The sequence below is a fragment of the Hylaeus anthracinus genome, unplaced genomic scaffold, assembly GCF_026225885.1.
Source record: "Hylaeus anthracinus isolate JK02 unplaced genomic scaffold, UHH_iyHylAnth1.0_haploid 11997, whole genome shotgun sequence".
NCBI lineage: Eukaryota > Metazoa > Arthropoda > Insecta > Hymenoptera > Colletidae > Hylaeus > Hylaeus anthracinus.
The window spans coordinates 5,495,000-5,515,864 of record NW_026534344.1 but is presented as its reverse complement, the minus strand read 5'-3'; the positions used below and the strand labels follow the sequence as shown (position 1 = coordinate 5,515,864).

At 40.8% G+C, this 20,865-nt stretch overlaps 2 protein-coding genes across 3 annotated transcripts; one reads left to right on the top strand and one right to left on the bottom strand.

Moving 5' to 3' along the window:
- The first annotated feature begins 1,088 nt into the window (after positions 1-1,088).
- LOC128889615 (pyrokinin-1 receptor-like) lies at positions 1,089-14,041 on the top strand. Of its 2 annotated transcripts, none has more exons than XM_054147367.1 (5): positions 1,089-3,954; positions 5,735-6,144; positions 11,934-12,151; positions 12,428-12,755; positions 13,056-14,041. In XM_054147367.1, the coding sequence occupies exons 1-5, from the start codon at positions 3,569-3,571 to the stop codon at positions 13,301-13,303; spliced, it is 1,590 nt and encodes a 529-aa protein (XP_054003342.1). In that variant the 5' UTR covers positions 1,089-3,568; the 3' UTR covers positions 13,304-14,041. The 2 variants fall into 2 exon arrangements, with proteins under 2 accessions (XP_054003342.1, XP_054003341.1); XM_054147366.1 differs by having other exon boundaries at positions 12,428-12,833.
- LOC128889565 (glutathione S-transferase-like) lies at positions 13,816-20,291 on the bottom strand. The gene is made up of 10 exons (XM_054147288.1): positions 20,145-20,291; positions 19,561-19,697; positions 19,137-19,304; positions 18,758-19,060; positions 18,238-18,263; positions 17,375-17,449; positions 14,897-15,032; positions 14,618-14,785; positions 14,368-14,507; positions 13,816-14,253 (listed from the first exon to the last, which is right to left on the bottom strand). The coding sequence occupies exons 2-10, from the start codon at positions 19,691-19,693 to the stop codon at positions 14,086-14,088; spliced, it is 1,317 nt and encodes a 438-aa protein (XP_054003263.1). The 5' UTR covers positions 19,694-19,697; positions 20,145-20,291; the 3' UTR covers positions 13,816-14,085.
- Between the last annotated feature and the right edge of the window lie 574 nt (positions 20,292-20,865).

The window sequence follows — 20,865 nt, the reverse complement described above, 5'->3', positions numbered from 1 at the left end:
TTAAGAATCGATCGCTATTGATATTATTGTTATTTATTTCTGTTTGTTACGATCGTTTGACGTACTCTGCGATACGCTTGGATGCAACAGGTGACGTTCAGCAGAAATTAAAATCAGCGACGAAGAGTGCCATGGAACTGTCTCTTGTCTCCAGGATCCACTCCGACAAATCAAGGGAATCGATTTAACGTTGAGATATCGCGTATGCAACAAATCTGCGGATACTTTTTCGTTGTATGATCGCTTCCGCCCGATAAAACACGGTCTTAAAAGGAAACGGGGCCAATAGGAACGAGTGTTCTCCATGCAACAGGTGAGGTATTCTTTTCTTGCCGTTTTCATTGACCATTCGATGCACGAGGAAAACATTCGACGCGGTATTTGCAGCCTATTTGAATATCGAAAATCGAATACAATAATGTTCCACCACGTCACGTTTCGGTCGTATATCACCATAATTTTATTTATATTTTAAAAGTATGTCATTCTTACGGACCACGAGTTTTAGTGATCGAAATGTTAAATGGAAATGACAGCTCCACGAGGCATCCAGATATTTCTGGCTGTGCTAATATTCAATAAATAATTCCCAATCCAGCAATTTGAATACATATCGTCTCACCTAACTCGTACCGCGTAGAATATCGTGCCTCCTACGCAACGAAATTGCGGTCGGAGGGTAATTTCGCGGCTGAATCGGTAAAAATTCATTTCTTATTCGATGACATTTCAATGAAGAATATTTCGGGATACCTTAATCCCTGAAGATTATATCATCTTTAATGTAACTCGAAAATTGATTTCGGTAATCTTTTCCTCCCGAATTAACTTCTTCGCTACGGACGATTATCGAACGGACCGGAGGGTCGAGGTCGAGAACGCAGGTGCAAAAGGCGGTGTTTTGTTGCGAGGACATCCTAAGCGCGGCGATCCTACTTTCAAATTCGCGACATCGCTCCTTCGTGGCCAGAACGCGTTCGGTTCTCGTGGACATCGGTCGATTCCGAAATCCGCCGTGAAGCTCAACTATCGATCGTGTACGTTTTTCCACTTCGACTGAAAATGTTCTCGCGAAATAAACAATTACCTCGAGTAGCGTTTCCTTTCGCGGAACTTCGATGTGCTACGCCTCCGTTCTTTTCTTCGACTAAAAAAATTCCTGAATGGTGTTCCCTTTTTGCAAATGTATCTGGAGCACTGTGATCAAACGTGGCGATAAACCGGTACATAAGATGTTTCGCATCGTTTCGTAGAGCTTCGACTAGTAACGCGCGGGCAATTTATTTGAATAACAGGCGCCAAACCAGAACACCGTGTACTGATTTATTCTACGCCTTTGTCTATTCATCCATTCATGTTTCTCTAAGTACGTTAAAGGGTACCCCAAGTTGTGAATCATCGTAGTGCCAACACCATAATTGATTCGCATTGGTAATAAGATTATGTCAGAGTAAAAAAGAAAAAAATCTAGATAACGCCTACAGGAATTCAGAAGTCACGCGAGATTAGAGAGGTTTATCGTTCAGGAATTGACACTGATTACGACATCGTGCGATCAGCGACGACACCCGTTAATTCGAGTCTGTTAGTGTCAAAAACTCGGTGACGCTAGCGAATCAATCCATTGCTCGTTCCAGCGTCGATTATACTCAACGTGCCACGAACAGACACGCGCTCGTTTCGCTGGGGGGACGCGACGCCGACGGTTCTATGGATCATCGAAGGATGTTCAGTCGCGAGCGAACCACCGGCTGATCGTGTCGGTCTGAAGGAAAAGGAAACCGATGTTGGCCGATGCTTGTGTTCGAAACTGATAATGTGCTTGTCAGGCGTCACGAGCATTCTATTCGATCCGAACAGTTTTCGATTCTGTCAGTGTAATTTGAAAATCTGAGAACGATACAGAATTTTTACTTTACGGAAAGGGTGGATAACGAGGAGCGCTACATTTATACACGTATTCGCGAGTCCTTTGAACGAGTAGAAATTTGTGTTTTGTGGTACTTGATCGGAGACTTGAACTCGTTCGTGTCGTTAATTACTCGTAGTTAATTTGTACTTGAAAACGGACTACATGTGGTTGGTGTCCGCGAGGACAAATACTGGAAGGAAATGGTCGTTGATGAACTCGATAATAAACGTGTAGTTCAATAAATAACGTCTTGAATATCCTAACTGCCAAGCCGGAATTAACTCGGATGTCGTAATCATCGGATAAACAAGTGAAACCATGCTTAGTGACTAAAATAATGAATTGTATAATATTTAGATCAGAAGTTTACAACCTTTTCCTGTAACTGCCTTTACATATTTACTATGTGAAGCAAAGAGACGTTGCGTTTCTTAAACAAACTAACGAGAAACATCCGAGTGATCGAGAGTAGCCTAACATGCGTTGACAGATGAGATAGGCGATCGAACTATGCTCGATCGCAAGTTATTCGCAAACAGTGTCGGCGATCAGAAGGCCGAATCACAGTCCAGACCTCTTCGTCTTCGCTCGGATCTGAATTGACAGAGCAAGTAGAGGAATTGCGAGGTTGTTACGTCGTACGACATAAATTGATACGATATCCATATCAAAGGAAGTAGCTGCGGTAACAAATTAATCGCTACGATGAAGATAAACTATCGAAATTGTAAATTATAAATTAATTAATATATCGTTCTCAGAGTTCAGTCGGGCCTCGGTTACTACATCGGGTTGATCGAGTAACTATTATTGCGTGGCTCAACGGGATAGTTCTATGGGCGATTCAGCTAGACTAGATCCAGATGGAGCTTAATGGCACCGGTAATAATTGGTTTGGTTCGATCCATGAGTAGAGATATCGAGTGGCTGTTACTCCCCATAAATTGTCACAACAATCGATTAACCCTTTAACTGCGGACGAGCTGGACTCAAGACGTATGCTGCATGCGTGAAACTTTTCCATACGTTGAACGTGTACAGACGTTGAACGCTTATGGGCGTCTATCGCGAGAGAAATGATCGAGAAGTGGACACAGCCTCGGGAAGCCTTTAAAGTTGGATGGTGAAATTGGAGTCAGTGACCCTAGGCAACCAGCGAACAACAAGAGAAAAGTTTGGGAACGAGAGATACACTTCCTGAATTTGGTCTCGAGGACAGGCGATCGAATCGAGCTATTACCGGACGCATCTCGAGAAGGTGGTTTCCGCGTACCGACGCCACACCATAATAAACCCGCTCCATCACCCTGCTGATCTTCTATTAATATGTCCCGCGAGAGACGAGAAGTATTTACCATTCACCACGTTTCCAAACTCACGATTTTTCGCGGAGGCGTCAGCGTTCCGATCGAGGTTGACTATTTTCGAGACCTGGTATCGACACGGAGCGGATCATTTAGCTAAGCCCTAGCCACGTTCCGGTGTTTGTCCACCTCCCTTGGATTCGGATGTCGTGGACCAAGCGCGGATAACACGCGCGACGGGTTGACGACCCATGCTTTAAGCTCAGACGAAACAAATCTCTGTGGTCGCGTTCGCTTTCAAAGCTGTCTTGTCATCTGATCCCGTGAAGGGTTGTTATTAAAAGATCAGAAAATGATCTCCGGGGATTCGAACGCATCGGCGGATCCAGTGTTCCTGCAGGAGGATGACTCGTCGTTGCGACGGGATCCTCTGTACATCGTCTTACCGATCACCGTTATCTACGCGGTGATCTTCTTCACGGGTGTGGTCGGGAACGTGTCCACGTGCGTGGTGATAGCGCGTAACAAGTCCATGCACACCGCAACCAATTACTATCTGTTCAGTCTGGCGGTGTCTGATCTGTTGTTGCTGATATCGGGCCTGCCGCCGGAAATGTACTACATATGGTCCAATTTCCCGTACGTGTTCGGAGAGGCGTTCTGCATTATTCAGAGCTTCGCCGCGGAGACGTCAGCAAACGCTACGGTGCTGACCATCACGGCGTTCACAGTCGAAAGGTACGTGACGACTTTGAATTACCGCCCCGGAATACCGTCAAGCGATTCCTTGGACGGAGAGTAATGGCCCCCGAGGATCTCGAGAACGGCTTGGGACGTTCGAAAGGGGAAAACGGATGGGCCGTTTTCTGCTACCCCCTAGCCGCTCGGACTATTTGTGTACGTCTTTCGAAAGTGTCATCCCTGATCGATGGTGGCCGTCGAATTGTCTTTCTATTTAACTCGAGACGACCGCCTGCCCCTCGTTTCAACTAGCGTCTCCTAAACTACGATTCACGAAACTCTAGTCTTTGAGTCTTCTAATTCCACCATAAATGCATTTAACAGTGGACTGAAATATTCTTCTATTTTCAAAAAAATGAATCAAGATTATTCTCTGATACTGCCAGCCTGCGAAAGTAAATGAAATTTAAATGGAAACAGATTGCGTGATATTCTTGTCAGTCGAACGCTTCCATAGAGGCGTCGATTATAATTCGATGCAGCGAACTCTTATATACATATAATTGTTCCGCATTTTCTTTACGTGTCGTTGGCAAACTTTCAATGTATTTATTGTAGACGGAACGGGTGTTTCCACAGCAGGCGAATAAATTGTTCCCGTTACTCGTGAGCGGATTCAGCGATGGACAAAATTTCTGCCTACATACAATTTTCCAACGATGAATAAAATATGAACAGTTTTTCATGTGTCGTTTTGTCGATAAACATTTCAATCCGGATTGTACAACGAAATAAAATTTCGCTGTCCGAACAGCTGTCTGCTGGAATAAATATACGGAATAAATCGCTGTAGAGTGTTTCCATTCGTCATCTGTTATTCTAATAAAAATTTGTTCCTCCCTAAGTGGATTTCAATTAGACGTTCTTCGAGCCTATACTCGGTTCTTCCACGAGCAACCGACCAAGATTGATAGTCCTCGAGCGAAAGGCTTTTGTACGAGATCTGGGGTAGAAAAGAGAAAGGGCTGTTTCTTCTCGGAGACATAAGTTCGTATCCGTTCCATCAACAAATATCGAACGGTGAATCGGAATTTGGGTATTTAGCTGCGTAGCAGAGTAAAACATTGTTCGCCCTCTTAATTATAGACCACAACATTCCCGTCTAAAAGCATCAAGCATTCGAGGTGTACGGTTACACGTCATCCCCCTGTCATACGTAGGTTACCAAAGCTGTCGGAAGTAACCCTTCCCGGTGGACGCAAATAAAACTCGTCGTACACTTTCGGACTTCTCGGTCCTTTTTATTTTCGGGAAGCAAACATTTGTCTCCGTCTCGCAACAAGGGGACGGTGTAATTCTATCTCGTAAAACTACAATTAAGACTGGGCTGTGCCTCGTCAAACGGAGTGACAAGTTTCTTTTCAAATTTCAATTTTTTCCTTTGCGCTTTCACCGCGTCACGGTTGTCAAAGGTCACAATTTTTCGAACGTTTTCGTCTCGGTGGTATCTCCTGCTCCGCTCGATTTGGCTAATGTTACGACTTGGTTGCGGATCTTATGTAGGGGTATTCAGAGTATGTACACTTATGCAAAATAAAATGGTAATATTATTAGATTGACACAGCATAAAATCCGCAGACACTGAACCATTATTAAACCAAAAGCAGGTCAACCTTTTGAAATTTTTGTCGAGGAGTCTGGTGTAACAAGAGCTAGAATAGTTACTTTTATGCAAGAACTATTGTGACGTAACCCTAAAAATACCCCGAAAATTACAATCATCGACGAGGAAAATTGGCAAATGCATTTTTCAACGACGCGAGTCGCTTTGTTTCAGGTACGTCGCGATTTGTCATCCGATAATCTCCCACACGATGTCGAAGCTGTCACGGGCCGTAAAATTCGTGATCGTGATTTGGGTGCTGGCGCTGTGCCTGGCGGTGCCACAAGCGTACACGTTCGGCATCGTTTACCAGTACGACAACGATTCACCGATCTTGGACACCGCTAGATGCTCGACAAAGTGGACCCTGATCGAGCACGCGTTCCAGATATCAACCATTCTGTTTTTCGTCGTCCCCATGACGATCATCACAGTCCTGTACATCCTGATCGCGATCCAGCTCAGGAAATCGAGACTCCTCACCGCCGCCACCGTTAAGAGGAATCACTTGCCCGCTGGATTGAATCACTGTGACAGCGGTCGAGGAAAAAGCAATGCCCAGAGAAACGTGATTCGAATGTTGGGTGAGCAAAATTCTCAATTTTCCTCGCCTTCTGACAAAAGGAAATATAATTTAATTGTATATAATTTATATATTATAATATATGTTTCATATATATACATATATATATGTAAAAATAAAATCGGAATATCAAATTATATTTATAATATATGATGAATAATACATAAATCATATATATATTTACATTATATATTATATATATATATTATATTATACATCATCACAGTCCTGTACATCCTGTGCTCTATACATTTATATATTATTCATTATATATTATAAATATAATTTAATACTCCGATTTTATTTTTGCACGAATAACAGATCGATTGGCGTTTGTCTTCTGTTCGCTAATCGAAATTTGCTATTGGCCCATCCTTGTTGTTCGATCGTTTAGCTAGAATCCTTGGATCCAGGGACATGTTAAGGACATTTGTGTTTCGGAAATAAAATGTCTAAGGAAAAATTAGTCATAATTCTTGTTCTTAATGTCTCGTTCTACCTTGAGAGGCATCTTTAAAACCGGTTCGTCGGCGCTTAACTAAACGAAGCATCGTTGATTAATGGAGGACAAGGAAAGAGAAACAACGCCTCCACGAAATTCCTTTCGGTTGTCGGATAACTATCTTTGATCTATTGTTTGGACAACTTCGAAAATATCAAGGGGTGTCGAAGGCTTAAGTGAGTATTTCAGTCTAGAATTCAGAAACATCGATCTCCTCTATTTGTTGAAGAGTAGGTACTCTACTCCCTGTATCCCGTTGACAGAGCCAATACCGGATTATTTGGTACGATCTTAAATAGCTTGTACGATACATTCCCGAAAATGGCCCAGTTCTTACGGGTCCGCTCCGATTTGGAATGGTCTCTTAATCCATACGACGCGGAAAGAGATTTGTTGCTTTACGACCTCGTAAAAATACTTTCTTCTGCTGATAAATTCCCCGATGATACATTCTTTTACGAGCGTTCACACGAGTTTCGGGTGTAGGGTGAATTTATTGCGGCTGAATGGTCTCGTATTGTTTCTTGAGTTGTTCCCATTATTGGAGAGCAATTACTACCGTAATGAACGGAACGAGGTGGAACACGGTATCGTGCTGTGATTAATCGATGAAGATGTCCCCCCGACAACAAGAATGAAATATGGTTAACGGACGAATTAATCGATAGAGATGAGCTGGCAAGAAGTGGTAATGAAATATCAGTGGGTTGAGTTGTTTAGAAATTATTTAGGCCATGTTTCTAAGCCTTCCTTTTGGTTTACGAAGGCCAGAAATTTTAATTGACCTGGATATCGATCTGGTATCGTGGAATTCGTTCGGTCGAGAAAAATCAAATGAAATTCTTCGAACTTTACTCGATGTGCATCGATGGCACGCATTTGTCGGGTCGTTCCATTTCGTGCGGTCGAGGATCGTTTCGCTTGCCTCGATATCGTTGTCGATGAAGCCGACAGCGGGGGCCGTGACCACACGGTACCATAAAGTAGCAGAAATCAGGAGGTCGTACAATTTTACGAGCCTACCTTTCGGGGATATCATTGTGATCGCAAACACGCAATAGAAAAAATCACACGACATAGCATCTCCGAGTAAACGACGCCAATTTATGGGGGTTGAGTCGATTGTTGAGCGCCTCGATCTTCCCGCTGATTGCGAATGCTTTTGGCCACTCCTTGTAAAAGAAATGCAGGGTTTCATAAAACACCAGCAAACAAATAAAATTAACGAAAAACGAAGGTATCTATCAGAAGAGGATGGTATTCCGGAAATAACAGCGTATCTTCGCTTATAGCGATAGCATACGAACCAAGTGCGATCTGCGGAACGGTATTTATAATTAAACGTTTCGACGTTCCATGCGCGAAGCGAATATTCGAGGAAAACGTGCAGTTTTCAATTGTAATCGTTCAATGAACGCGCTTCGAGACGCCAAGAAAGTAAAAATTGTTGGAAACGTAAACCAGAGTAATGTCACATTGTTGCATTTTGATCTCAGGAAAAGTCTCGTTAAATTTTCGTACCGAAATTAACAGAGACTGCTTTTATTCGATTCCTGATTATGTACATTATACGACACGGGAGGGTAAGCAAACGACAGTCCTCTTGCAGACATCTTACACAACAATTGGGTGCATCCTATGCATACAAATTAATTCTCCCCATCGAGAACGCCTCTTACCCCGTTCCCTGCCGCCTTCTCGTAAAATCTCAAATTGAAAGGACCACCTGAACGTGTCTATTTCTAACCACGAGTCGTAGACTACTTCTTCCTGGTTCCGAACGCGTCCAGCCACTGTTATCGCTCTAGATTTGCAAGGTTGTTTAAATATAGCATTCAAAAGGAGTCCAAACAAACCATCCCGCATATGGCTGATTCGCTTCAATCAATCGTAGATTCTGCGACTCTATTCGTCGGTCTATCCTTCATTTTCAACTCCAACTATTGTTTCCTGCGTCACCCTTCGATATGCATCTACACGGGCCGAAGTTGTCGATACCCCGCGCTCTCCTGCAACTGGTAATTACAATCGAAATCGTTCCCTTTGTAAACTGTCCCTGAAACGAGAACAGTCTTGTTTATAATTACAGATTTACGAGTCGACAAAGCGTGACGCGCGCAGTCGACAAACGTCTCGAACTTCGCAACTACCGTTCGTATCTGTGTCTCACTACCGACTCGAAACTTGCGGTACTACGAAGATCCGAATTGCTCCCCGCGTTACTCGATACCGGATGGTCTTGTAAGCTTCGGTTGATTTCGACGGTTGGATGCGTTTCGAAACTTCCATTATCGAAGATTCGCGAACCGTTTCCTTCATTTTTGCTTTCGAAAATGCATTCGACGCATTCCAAGATTGAATTTATTTATCCATGCTAATGGCCGGGACTCGTTGAAGGTTTAAAACCACCAAAATTTCAAAGTCCGTCCTGTTTCGACAGCTTCCGCTATCGAATAATAATCCCACGGCTCAGAGTCGAAGAGATTTGATCTAGTCTATAGCCCCACTACTATTCGCAACGCGTTGCGCGTCGCGTGGAAGTCAAATTTAATTTTAAAGCGACAGCTCGTATATTCTTCGAAGAAACTGGCTTCTGTTGGCCGACACAAGGAGTGTCTTCGGTCATCCCACATATCACCCGTGGAAAAAATAAGAAATACATGGATTCCGGAGGTTTCCGACGTCTCTCGATACTTAAAAACGATGCTCTCCGACACCCCCAGCTGTTTTTTTTTTTTTTTTTTTAAAGACCTCCGCTGACATTGAATCTACATCGGGTGGAACGTCATCGGAAGTCTGATGACGTACTGGTACCGTTTTGCACGGTGTTTGATTGTCATCTGGTTTAATCTGGGAACTAACATCGATATTTATAACATTTATATAGGATTTCAGAGGTCTTGGTGGTCTCGTCTATCGGTTGCCTTCGGCAGAAGTTAGCCTCAGCGATTGATCCTTAGACCTTATCGCCTGTTTGGTACACGCATCGTCGATTTACCGAGTCCCTCCAAAGATTTAGGAGTTAATAACGCGGATATCTCGGAGTCTAGGAATCTGGGAATATAATTTTAGAAGTCTGGAAGACGAACGACTCAACAAGACGTCCTCAATGTTGATGGAAGTTTGAAACACTGTTCCAAAGCAATACAATTTACACTCAGAAGTCTCGGAGAGTACCAATGATAAAATACGTCCAGCCATATTTCATTCGTCGATACGGGTTCGACTTGAATGTATGTTGATGTTTGATCCTTCGTGGTTTACGTAAGCAAATCGATCAGGAAATAGATCGTATTCGCGTGCGGGTTTGCGGAAAGTTATACGAATCCACGCTGCCAAAATGCAGCCGTAAATAGATGCCTCTGAATGGTTGTTGTTCGAGGGAGCATAGAATTTCGCCGTAGGATCTTTCATTTTTCTTCATTTACTATTAATTAGAAGGTCGTTTTCTAAGGATTCAAATCTGAAAAAAAACTTGTTGCAAAAATTGTGTATATTTGGACATCAGGTCCAAGCGCGTGCTATTCGTTTGCGGATTCCGGAGATAAGTGCTGGCAGTTTCGACACGACGGGTCTCGTGTTTTTACGGAATCGATGGCTTTCGAAGTTATCGCATTGCGGCGACAGAGCGACACGTGTAATGCACGATCGCTAAAAGGAAGAGGTCCAGGAAGCACAGGTATCCCCGATAATGCACGGTTTCGAATTTACGAGTGCATTGGGGTCACTTATCTTCATCCCTGATAGCTGTTTGCATCGAGTAGATAACCGCGTACAAAAATTGCGCCCGTCACGCCGCGAATTCAACCACAGGATAGATTTTCACGTGATGCTCGGCATAAAATGTAAAACATTACCGCGAAATAGAGGCCTCTCGACGCTGCAACGTCACCCGCGGGTTGTATTGACCATTTTTGCTGCCGATATCGCGCGTGGGCTTAATGGCGCACTCTATATCCTATCCCTTATCGTCATATTTTTCAAAACCGTTCCCGTCAAATTAATTTCCACCGAGCGAAAATGAAAAATCACCATTTATAATTTTTACATCGAATACCCTGTGCGGGGCTAAAGTGAAAAAATCGAAAATAGGAATCCATCAACCAACTTCCAAACCTTCAACGAAACTTTCTATTTTAAAATTAATTTTTGTTTCTTCATGCTAAACTTCATGCTAAGCCTAATCGTTATCAATCCCAAATTTATCTACGCTTTCTCGTAAAGAATACATAAGAAACATATTAAGTTCGCGTGTGTAATCGTTGAATGGATTTTTATCTTGACGAAACATCGACGAACGCATTTTTCGAACATCGTTGATGCAAATAAATCGTTGATCCAATAAATCGTCCATAAGACGAATTGTTTATTTTCGTATGTTTTGTCTATTATAGGATTTGCACAATTTCGGTTCGTTTGTGAAACAACTGATGCACCGCCATATGGCGTACACCGGAGTCGACTGCATTTGAAAGTTTCAACTCCAGACAGACGTACACGGCTGTATGAATCGTTTCTTGTCGAATATTTGTAGAGAAAATAAACCTAGTCGCGTGTACGTACGCGAACAGTTAACAATGGGGAAAAACGATATGCTTGGAATCGGAAGAGACGCCAGTCTTTGTTATACGTTACGTTTTGGATGCAACAATCGATCATGGCGATGAATCAGAAGGTTAAGGGTATTAAGTTAGACAAAGAAAATAATTGTGTTTACTCTCTAAAAAATGTGTATTTCCTTCCGTGACTATTTTCTGGTTCACTGATATTCAGATATTCCGATTACACGAATATGAAAAACGAGACCTTTCCAACGCCTTAGTAGTCCGTTACGTATAATACTAAATCGATCACTCTCGAAAAGGTGAAAGTGTACTCTGTATAAGTAATATTTATTCGATCATCCGGAGATACATGGTCGTTTACCCAAGTCACACTTAAACAAATGCATTATTCGAGCGAAACTTTTGAGTTGAAAGCTCCCCTTGTAAGTGCACAACACATAAACCCAGGTTAAAGCAAAGTAACTTCTTCTGTTCCTACTTCGCAAGTAATTTAAGCCTGCAGATATCTAAGCTCGAAGGAAACTAGATCTTCCAAGTAAATTTCACCCTCTGCAGCCCAAATCAATAGACACACTTAACTATAAACATCTAAGCTTTCAAGACTCTCCAATCTTCGGAAATCCCAGCCAAGTGTAATTCCAGTGTAATTTTGTAGCCATTAAAACTAAATTCGAAGGAACAGAATCTGTAGGAAACAGGTGAAAGAGAATTTGATCGTTACAGTTGCAGTGGTGGTGGCATTCTTCATCTGCTGGGCACCATTTCATGCCCAAAGGCTGTTGGCTGTGTACGCGCAGAGTAGCGAGACCGAATCACAGCACGTGTTAGTAATAGTCTACACTATCCTCACGTACATGTCGGGGGTATTTTATTACCTCTCCACGACGGTGAATCCGCTTCTCTACAACATTATGTCCAACAAATTCCGAGAGGCTTTCAAGGTAAGTTGTCACTTGAGAATTCCCAGCGGAGACCCACCCTCGACACCTCTATCAAACCTTCCAAAGGAATTCGCTTTTCTTGTATTCAATTCACCTGGAAATTCGTTCAAGTTTCGCTCATATATTTTCTGTGGTCTAAATTCACCGTTTCTCTTTTTTAATTTTCTGTTCAGAAAATAATCGATATATCCTTTCGCGGCCTCCCCTTGAATCATAAGGCATCGCCTAATTTCAAAAACACTGGGGTAGATTGAACGAACTGAAGTTAACTTACAGTCGATGCTGTCGAATAACTGCGGATGGTCCACCAGGAAGTCGGTCCCTAGACAGCCGACGTATAGCAGCCTCTCGAAGTACCCGCGCATCGTGACCAGACAGGCAGACGGTCGTCAGTGTTCCTCGTCGATTTCCTTCAGCGACGACAACCATAAGTCATCGAACGCGACTCGAACGATGTCAACCGAGTTGAACGGATTGCCGGAACGGAAGCATCGATCGATGGTGAACAGGATGAATTCGCAGGATTATGAGAGAAGCATATCCAGGGGATCGAGTGCCAGCCAAGTCACCTTGATGACCACGATCAGCAATGGATTCAACGAGGGTAACAACAACGTCACCGCGGCTTGTGCCAACGACTGCTTGCTGAAGAGTCAGAGTCCTGCGAAGGGCGTCACCCTTGGTAACTTGCTCGATGAATTATTAAACGTTCGTTAACGAGTTCTCTTCTATTTCCTCTTACTTCGTGGATTAAACACCATTTTCTGCGGTAAATTAAAACCAGTCAAGGGTAGTCGTGATTCTAATCTTCAGTGTCAAAGAGCTTTCGTTTGTGTTTGCCTTGTCTGACTATGATCGACTCGGTTTTGAAGATTTCAAACTTTTCGATTTGCTCCTGAAACAGGAGTATTAGCGGAGAGACTGAGACTCGGCACCAAGGGACTCTTCCAACCACAGCAGAAGGTCACAGGCAACTCGTTGACGAAACCGAAAACGGCGAGCGCTTTGCCACCTCGGTTTCAAAGCCATCCGAGTATCGAGAGCACGAACACCATCAGCAACTCCAGCTTGCAGGATCTCGACGAGACGGAATACGCTGGCACAGAATTGGCGCAGTACATGAACAAATTGAACTGCGATCTGATCACCTGATCCTCGATTCCGGAAGACAGCGTCTGATCTTTTTTTCCTCTCGAGCGAGCGTCGCACGTCGAATCGAATCGAGCGGAATTCGATCCTTCTGAGCGCAAAAACCGATCGATCGTAGAATGTTCGACGATTCTCGTTTATTATTCGAAAGAGGAATCTGTTTTGGATTTTTTAAATTTAACCCTTTGACTGCGTACAACTTCGACCAAGCGCCTGTGGAGTGTCGATAGCAACCAAAGGGTTAAAGCGCGACGGCAATGAGAAAATTGTTGTATATAATTTTAGTTTAAAGCCAGAAGTAAGTATAAATTAACAAACGAGCAGTAAACGATCCTTCTTTGAATGATACCTTTCATCGTTTGCCAATCAATATTAACAACGGAGTGTCTATAGCTAATTCAAACACCACGTAGCACGAAGAGCGAGGAGTCTATTTTTAATACCAAACGTATTTAGTCATTCGTACCGCTTGGTGCTGACATATTGATGGGCGATATAATAACGATACCAGTAGGTTTAACGAAAATAACTGAAGTAAGTATTTATTTTTATCTTCGAATCTTGAGATAAACATAAACATAAACTCCCTCTGTCTCTGTTTATATGTTTACTTCTGATGTGTAGCGTAACATTTGTAATATACATATAATGTATCACATAGCATGAAGCTTCTTCGCAACCTTGTGCGAACAGCTTGCTAGTAATAAAAGAGTCGACGGTCACAGCCGCGATCCGACAATTTTCTTATTTAATTACGATAACTCGTGACAATCGTCGTTCACCTTTTACATCGTTGTCTTGGGTCGCTTGTCCAGGTAAGCCTTGATTCTGGGCAGCGCTCTAACCTTCTCCGACAATTTCTTCAGTTCCGGATGATTCTTCAGCAGGTCTGATTCGAGCACATTCGAAAAAAATTCCAGAAACGTGGTGAAGAGAATGTCTGCCCACGACAACTGCAACAAATTTTTAATTTTCTTGTTAGAAACAATACAGCAGTAATCGTCGCGAGAGCCTAACATATCTTGTTATAATAGTCACGATCGAGGCTCAAGTTAAACAACAATCACCTTTCCATTGACCAAGTATCCACCATTATTCTTCACTTGTTCTTCAAGTTTGTCAATGCAAAATGAAACCTTCTCCGTAGCCAACTTCTTCAGTTTTTCTTTGCGTTCAGGATCTTGCTCCAAAAAGTGCTGAGTAAATACTGTGAAATAGCAAAATGTATTTTAATCTTGTTTACTGAATGTTCATAGCTGTTGAAAACGTCCGCGGGAAATGGAATCAGTTAAACGGATGGAGTTCCCAGATACCTACTTAATCTCACGTCGTCCAAAATATCGACGGTGGCATCAATATGATAAGCATCGATATCATTGGAACCGTAAAGATTGTTCCTTCTGGCAATGAGACGTGAAATCGCCTTAGATTGAGCGTAGGGCTTTCCGTCGATCTCTAAAACGGGTACCTGACCCATTGGCATATCTGCGGAATTTGTAACAATTAGTCGCAATTCGCCAGAGACTTATGCAATGAAATTATACTGGAATATACTTCTCTATAAAAACAATTTATCGAAATATCGAGTACACTCACTAGGCTTGTATTTAGGCCACTCCTCGAAAGTGATTCTGTGGTCTTCGAACTTGATGCCGCAATGGTGCAACAAGAACCTGATTCCTTCACCAAGGCCGGTCAAATTGAAGTACGTCAACTTGTAGGTAGACATTATCTGTGTTCAAACATCATTTAACGTTTAGAGAATATTTACAACGTGGATATGTTTCTGGGCTTGGCTAATATCGGGAGAAATTACTGTTAACGGTCACATAACTAATTCAAATTTCGCGCGTATTCTGGTTGATCAGCGAAGCCATCTAGCGGTAGAGAGATCGAACTAATTTTACAAGTTTGGTCAGCGCCTCTATCGGGAAAACGTTCAAGTTTCTCCTCGATAGTTCCTTCTTTTACTGCTAGATGGTGCCATTAACACTACATTTTACCGACACGGTCGATACATTACCATCATGTCGGTAAAAAGCATTGTTAATGACGCCATCTAGCAGTAAAAGAAGAAACTATCGAGGAGAAACTTGAGCGTTTTCCCGATAGAGGCGCTGACCAAACTCGTAAAATTAGTTCGGCCTGTCTACCGCTAGATGGCTTCACTGATCAGCCAGAATGTGTGCGATAATACGAACATTAAGTAATTTATTCTAATATTATTAATAAGATTTCAATTTCTATATCTACTCAAATGGTTCATTCAAAGAAATATATTCAATATTATTGTAGTCTTGACAAGATAAGTGTTTGATAATATTTATAATAATAATGAAGTTAAAAATAGAGGGAATAAGAGTAACGTGAATAATCTTATCTTACTCGATATTTATCTTAGTTGTCAGAAAAACCAAGTGCTGAGTATACAGGGAGGAACACTAATATGTAACGATAATCAAATAAAAAGGGAATAATATAAGGATAAGTAAAAGAATTTTATATTTTGAAATTTGTGTATCACTGTTATTAGAAATATTGACGAACTAAAGAAAATGGCAGTCTGTATAGTGTTGCGAATTCAAAACACAAACGGAAAGTATCTATCAGTGACGCAGTAAATGATGGCTCATAGTCTGAGAACATTGCATGGCAATTTACTGAATGCCGTCACAAGAATAATATAGTTGGCATTGAAGTTAAATAACAACTACTAGGGTCCAGCCTTTTTGAAGCTACTACCAGTTAATCGAGTAACCGGTTGACGACAGCAATCTCACTTCACAGACACTATCAGATGTAGACACAGTACAGTATTATCTTTATCTCGACAAAAAATAGTTTAAATTTCTTCCTATCGTAGTAAATGAATTATTACGTTGATTTTACATGGTTTGTCGATGGCGTCAACATACAGTAGATAAGGTGAGTTATATAATGATGTTTAATGGACTTTTCGTGCAGGGGATCATCGATGACTTCCAATTTGAAAGTTCCAAGTCATTGTAGACCATTTTTGCGATTATCGGTTGTTTCAAACTGTTACAAAGTGTGTTACGAAACAAATTAAAAAGAGATAGATAGAATGAGAGCAAAGAATTGCACTAAAAAAGTGCCGACTGTTTTGGTTCACCTTTGCTACCATGTTTCAATGTAACCCACCGCAGTGTGAACCAAAAATAATATATAAATATATTTTCTTTGTATTTATAAAATTATTTTTTCATGTTCTGTATGGCATTAATTTCTCCAAACCATTATAATAACGATAGTATTATTTAAAATTGTATCGTCCACGGGTCACTGGTGACCCCCACGGCTGCTGTCAACGTGTGAAGGAGGGAGTCTGGTCCAGCTAATACAGGGTGTCCCAAAAGTTGGGGAAGAGCCGGAAATGGGGGGTAGCTGAGACGATTCTGAACAACAATTTTCTTTGCAAAAATGTCGGATGGGGCTTCGTTAAGGAGATATTAAGCGAAAATCCCGACCAATCAGAGCGCGCATAGACCGTTGGAGCGGCCGCGGTAGCGTAGGCTACGCGCTGGTAGCCACGCTTGCACGCGAACAAATGACTCGACGTGCATCGAAGCATCGACCTAGCGCGTAGCCTTCGCTACCGCGGCCGCTCCAACGGTCTACGCGCGCTCTGATTGATCGGGGTTTTCGCTTAATATCTCCTTAACGAAGCCCCATCCGACATTTTTGCAAAGGAAATTGTTGTTCAGAATCGTCTCAGCTACCCCCCATTTCCGGTTCCTCCCCGAGTTTTGGGACACCCTGTATACATTCAAATTAAATCTACACTGTCAAATTTTCTTCTTTGAACGTCCCTTTATATGTAAAAAAAGTTTCAATAACAAAAATTAATTATATCTGGAAATTATATGCATTAGAGAAATACATTAGCTGGACCAGACTCCCCTCTTAAACAGTAACAGCAAGATCCTAATTCTTAATTCTGACTAAGCAATTAGAGTGTTACGTTTTGCGCAGCTTTCGGAATAAAATTTGATCTTTTTTATTGGAGTTAAAAATTTGCACTAAAAAGTTTCGAAAAAGAAAATGTACACTCACGATGATCTTCAGAGGAATACGCTCGCGAGCAACTGGAATTGATGATCTCTCGGATCCTACTAACTTTGTCTCTAACTAGACTATCATTTTATATACTGTTAACTCCGAGAGTCCCCCCACTAGCGCAATGAAAATAATATCCACTGTCACAATGTTATCGTGATTCCTATTGGAATATTCAAATACATACACATTAAAATAATTGGTTTTTCAGATAAACCAGCATATTATATCAAGCCCAATTTTACGAGTTGTCGATTGTTTCATAAAGAGTTGCAACAATGTTACATTACACGTTGCATTTTCATGAAGTTTAGTTTAACATCGGTTACGCAACTTCAATCAGGAAATCTATCTTGAACGACAGACTTCAGAAAGAGATTCGATGACAAGCAAGGTATACGTAACTAACTGATTTTTATCGTTTAGATAATACAAAACATTTGCTTTAGTTTAATATTAAACGTGGTAAGTAAATTAGTCATTCTTATCTAAATGAAAATAAACGACTGTGTTCGCTTAATCAGTTTCAAACTTGTACAGTCATTCATTTGCCTACTCCTGTGCCAACTTAACAATGACATAGCTAAAGCTAGTTTTATCGTGTTTAGACTTTAAAAATAATTCAATCTGAATAATAAAAAAAACAGCAATTTTACTTTTAACGCGTGATAAGTTCGAGATATTCCTACACATAACGATCCCGTTACGCCTACGAAACGACCTTCATCGGAATCGCCATTGCGAATACAAATCTAGTTGCAAGAATTCTGAATTCGATTTTATCTCTGCAACATTTTCCGCAACTAGCAACAGCACAGCTGTATCAATTACTTCGTATTTGGTATCTTGTTTACTGTTACCGCGCCTACAATTGTCGGATCACTATCTAGATAAGTGATTTGCCGTTATTTTGATTAATATACACTTTATCAAAATGTAAATTTGATCTATTTTAATCGATCAACGAATAATAAACATAGTGCTACAGAAAGTTGTCCGATTTTCAAATTTTCGTTAATTTGTTTAACACATATTATCATTAACCTACGTATTGTAGCTACTCTTCAATAAAAAAAAACGTACAGAAAATTACAACAATAATTAATAAAATTAACTCTTTATTGAGATACAAAAGCATAATACTATTTCAACAAAGTCTTTCCATCTATTTGTATAGATACACAAATAACTTTATTATAGCAAACAAAGATAAAGTAATGGTGAGATGTAAATGAAATCTTTATAGCTGCTATTCTATTAGTAACGCAATTGCGATGATAAAATTATATGTTCTGTATCTGTAAGATCTGATTCATACCGAATAACAGACTTTTCTAAATGTATACAAAGTTGAGTGAAAATAGCGAATAAAGATTTAACATTCGGATTGAGGACGTTTGGCGACCCAGGCTTTGATCGCGGGGAGAGCAAGGACCTTATCTCTAAGTTGCTTAAGGTTGTCGAATTTCTCGATGATGTCTGACTTCATCATGAAGTTTAGGTAATCGAGAAGAGCGACGAAAGTTAGATCAGCCCAGGTAAGGGCGCCACCGACGAAGTAACCACCGTTCTTCTTCACCTGTGCATCCAGACGCTCCAATACGAACGGTACCACTTCGTTGGCGACTTTGAGTTTCTCAGCCTTGGTCACCTCGTTAGTCTCGTAAGAATAAGCACCAATCTCTGAAAAATAAATATTACATTTTATTCTGCCACAAGGGTAACAGTGAGCAATATGAAAAATGTAGAAAACACTCACTCATACGGACATCGTGAATAGTATCGACAATAACATCGATTTGAAGGGCTTCCCAGTCATCTTTTCCAGCAAGACCATTTTGCCTGGCCAAATAACGACAGATAGAAGTAGATTGGGGGACTACTTTCCCATCAATTTCGAGAGTAGGAACCTGGCCAAATGGTGTATCTGAAAACAACACATAACATAAAAGAATTAAACACAATAAAAACAACTTCTTATGTTTCTAGGATATTGTAGACAAACATCTAATGTCATTCTCTTAAAAGAATTGTAATTATGGAGAATTTATCGTAGAACAGAGGATATTGTGTGCCTAACAATACCCATTGTACTTCAAGCTGACTCGCAAACAAATATTATTGTGATTTGTGTAAATATCATTACATTTGCATCAATTGAAAAGTATAGGAGGTTTAATTACCAGGTTTTATTTTTGGCCAATCATCTCTGTTGAAACGAACATCTTCAAATTCAGCTCCAGCATAGCTTAAGATGAAGCGAATTGGTTCAGCCAATGCTTTGACTGGGAAGTAAGTCAGCTTATAAGAAGGCATCTTCCTGAAAAAGAATAAATTAAGTTTACTGTATAAAACGAATGTATTATGTTCAGAAAAATATATACACATATTCTGAAAGATTCTCACGAGTTTCATTACTTTATTATACTGAATATTTAATCCGTAAAGCCATCTTACAACGTGGCAGACTCCATTAATAATCATTTCGTACTATTAATAGCCAAAGCCTCTATACATTGTCTACATATTTTACCTACATCTCCGTCACAATTGCTTAAAATAAATCCACAAATGTAACAATCAATTAAAAACCTGATAGTTTTAATTTTACACAGTAGCCTTTTCAAAGAATCAATCAGCCGGTTCAGTCGGCAGAGACAGAACTTGACGCAATCATGGGTTCTCGAAAAATGTATAAACAGAAACTATAAGCACTTTGTCAAGAAAAATAGTTGAAGTCTAAAGCGAAAAGTATCGGTATACTTACAAGTTTCAATGGAAAAAAGAAGTAACAAAAAGCTGCAACAAAACGTCTGAAACGTCTGAAAACCGATCCAACACGGTGGTTCACGAGCAATGGAAGTCCAATTACGATTAACAAGGGCGACAGGACGTTCTTAAATACATATTCCCTCCTCTCATTGGTATCAATGGTGGCCGTCCTATTGGTGGACACGCCGAGCAATAAGAGGAAGAGAGAAAGGCATATTCATATTTGTAATTTTGCAATTGTAATTTATTGTACAAACAAATTGACAAAAATGTAAGTTGTCTAAACAAAATAAATAGAGGAATCACAAGCAGTTGAATTACAATGATTACATTATCATCATGCAGACTGTGCTTGACTGTGCTGCAGCGCTCACTGTTTGAACGGTAGATAACCGAAACAGCCATACCGCGAGAATTTGAACATTTCAAAAACATTAGCGAAGAAAATAATGTACTAGAAGTAGAAGTAAACATTTCGAAATAAACATTTCGTAATTACACGATAGCAAGTTTGCAAAGATAGCAACAGAAGATGAGCAGTTTCGCTAATTACAGTATTTGCTAGTTTTGCTTATTATTGACCGTTATCATTTACTATTTGCATTAAAAATAATCTTTAGATATCAAAAGGCATGTGTCTAAACAATCGAATTAAAGATAATATCATCTGAAAATCACTGTATTATCTGATCTAACAGTGAATACCGTTCTTTATC

Excerpts from the sequence above, each read along its gene's own strand:
- LOC128889565 (XM_054147288.1), bottom strand. The coding sequence starts at position 19,693 with ATGCCTTCTTATAAGCTGACTTACTTCCCAGTCAAAGCATTGGCTGAA. Across the intron at positions 17,450-18,237 it reads ATCCGACAATTGTAGGCGCG|TTAGAGACAAAGTTAGTAGG; the intron begins GTAACAGTAAAC and ends ATGATAGTCTAG. Across the intron at positions 15,033-17,374 it reads GTATTCCTCTGAAGATCATC|ATAATGTCTACCTACAAGTT; the intron begins GTGAGTGTACAT and ends GTTTGAACACAG.
- LOC128889615 (XM_054147366.1), top strand. The coding sequence starts at position 3,569 with ATGATCTCCGGGGATTCGAACGCATCGGCGGATCCAGTGTTCCTGCAG. Across the intron at positions 12,152-12,427 it reads AATTCCGAGAGGCTTTCAAG|TCGATGCTGTCGAATAACTG; the intron begins GTAAGTTGTCAC and ends GTTAACTTACAG. Across the intron at positions 12,834-13,055 it reads TGCGAAGGGCGTCACCCTTG|GAGTATTAGCGGAGAGACTG; the intron begins GTAACTTGCTCG and ends CTCCTGAAACAG.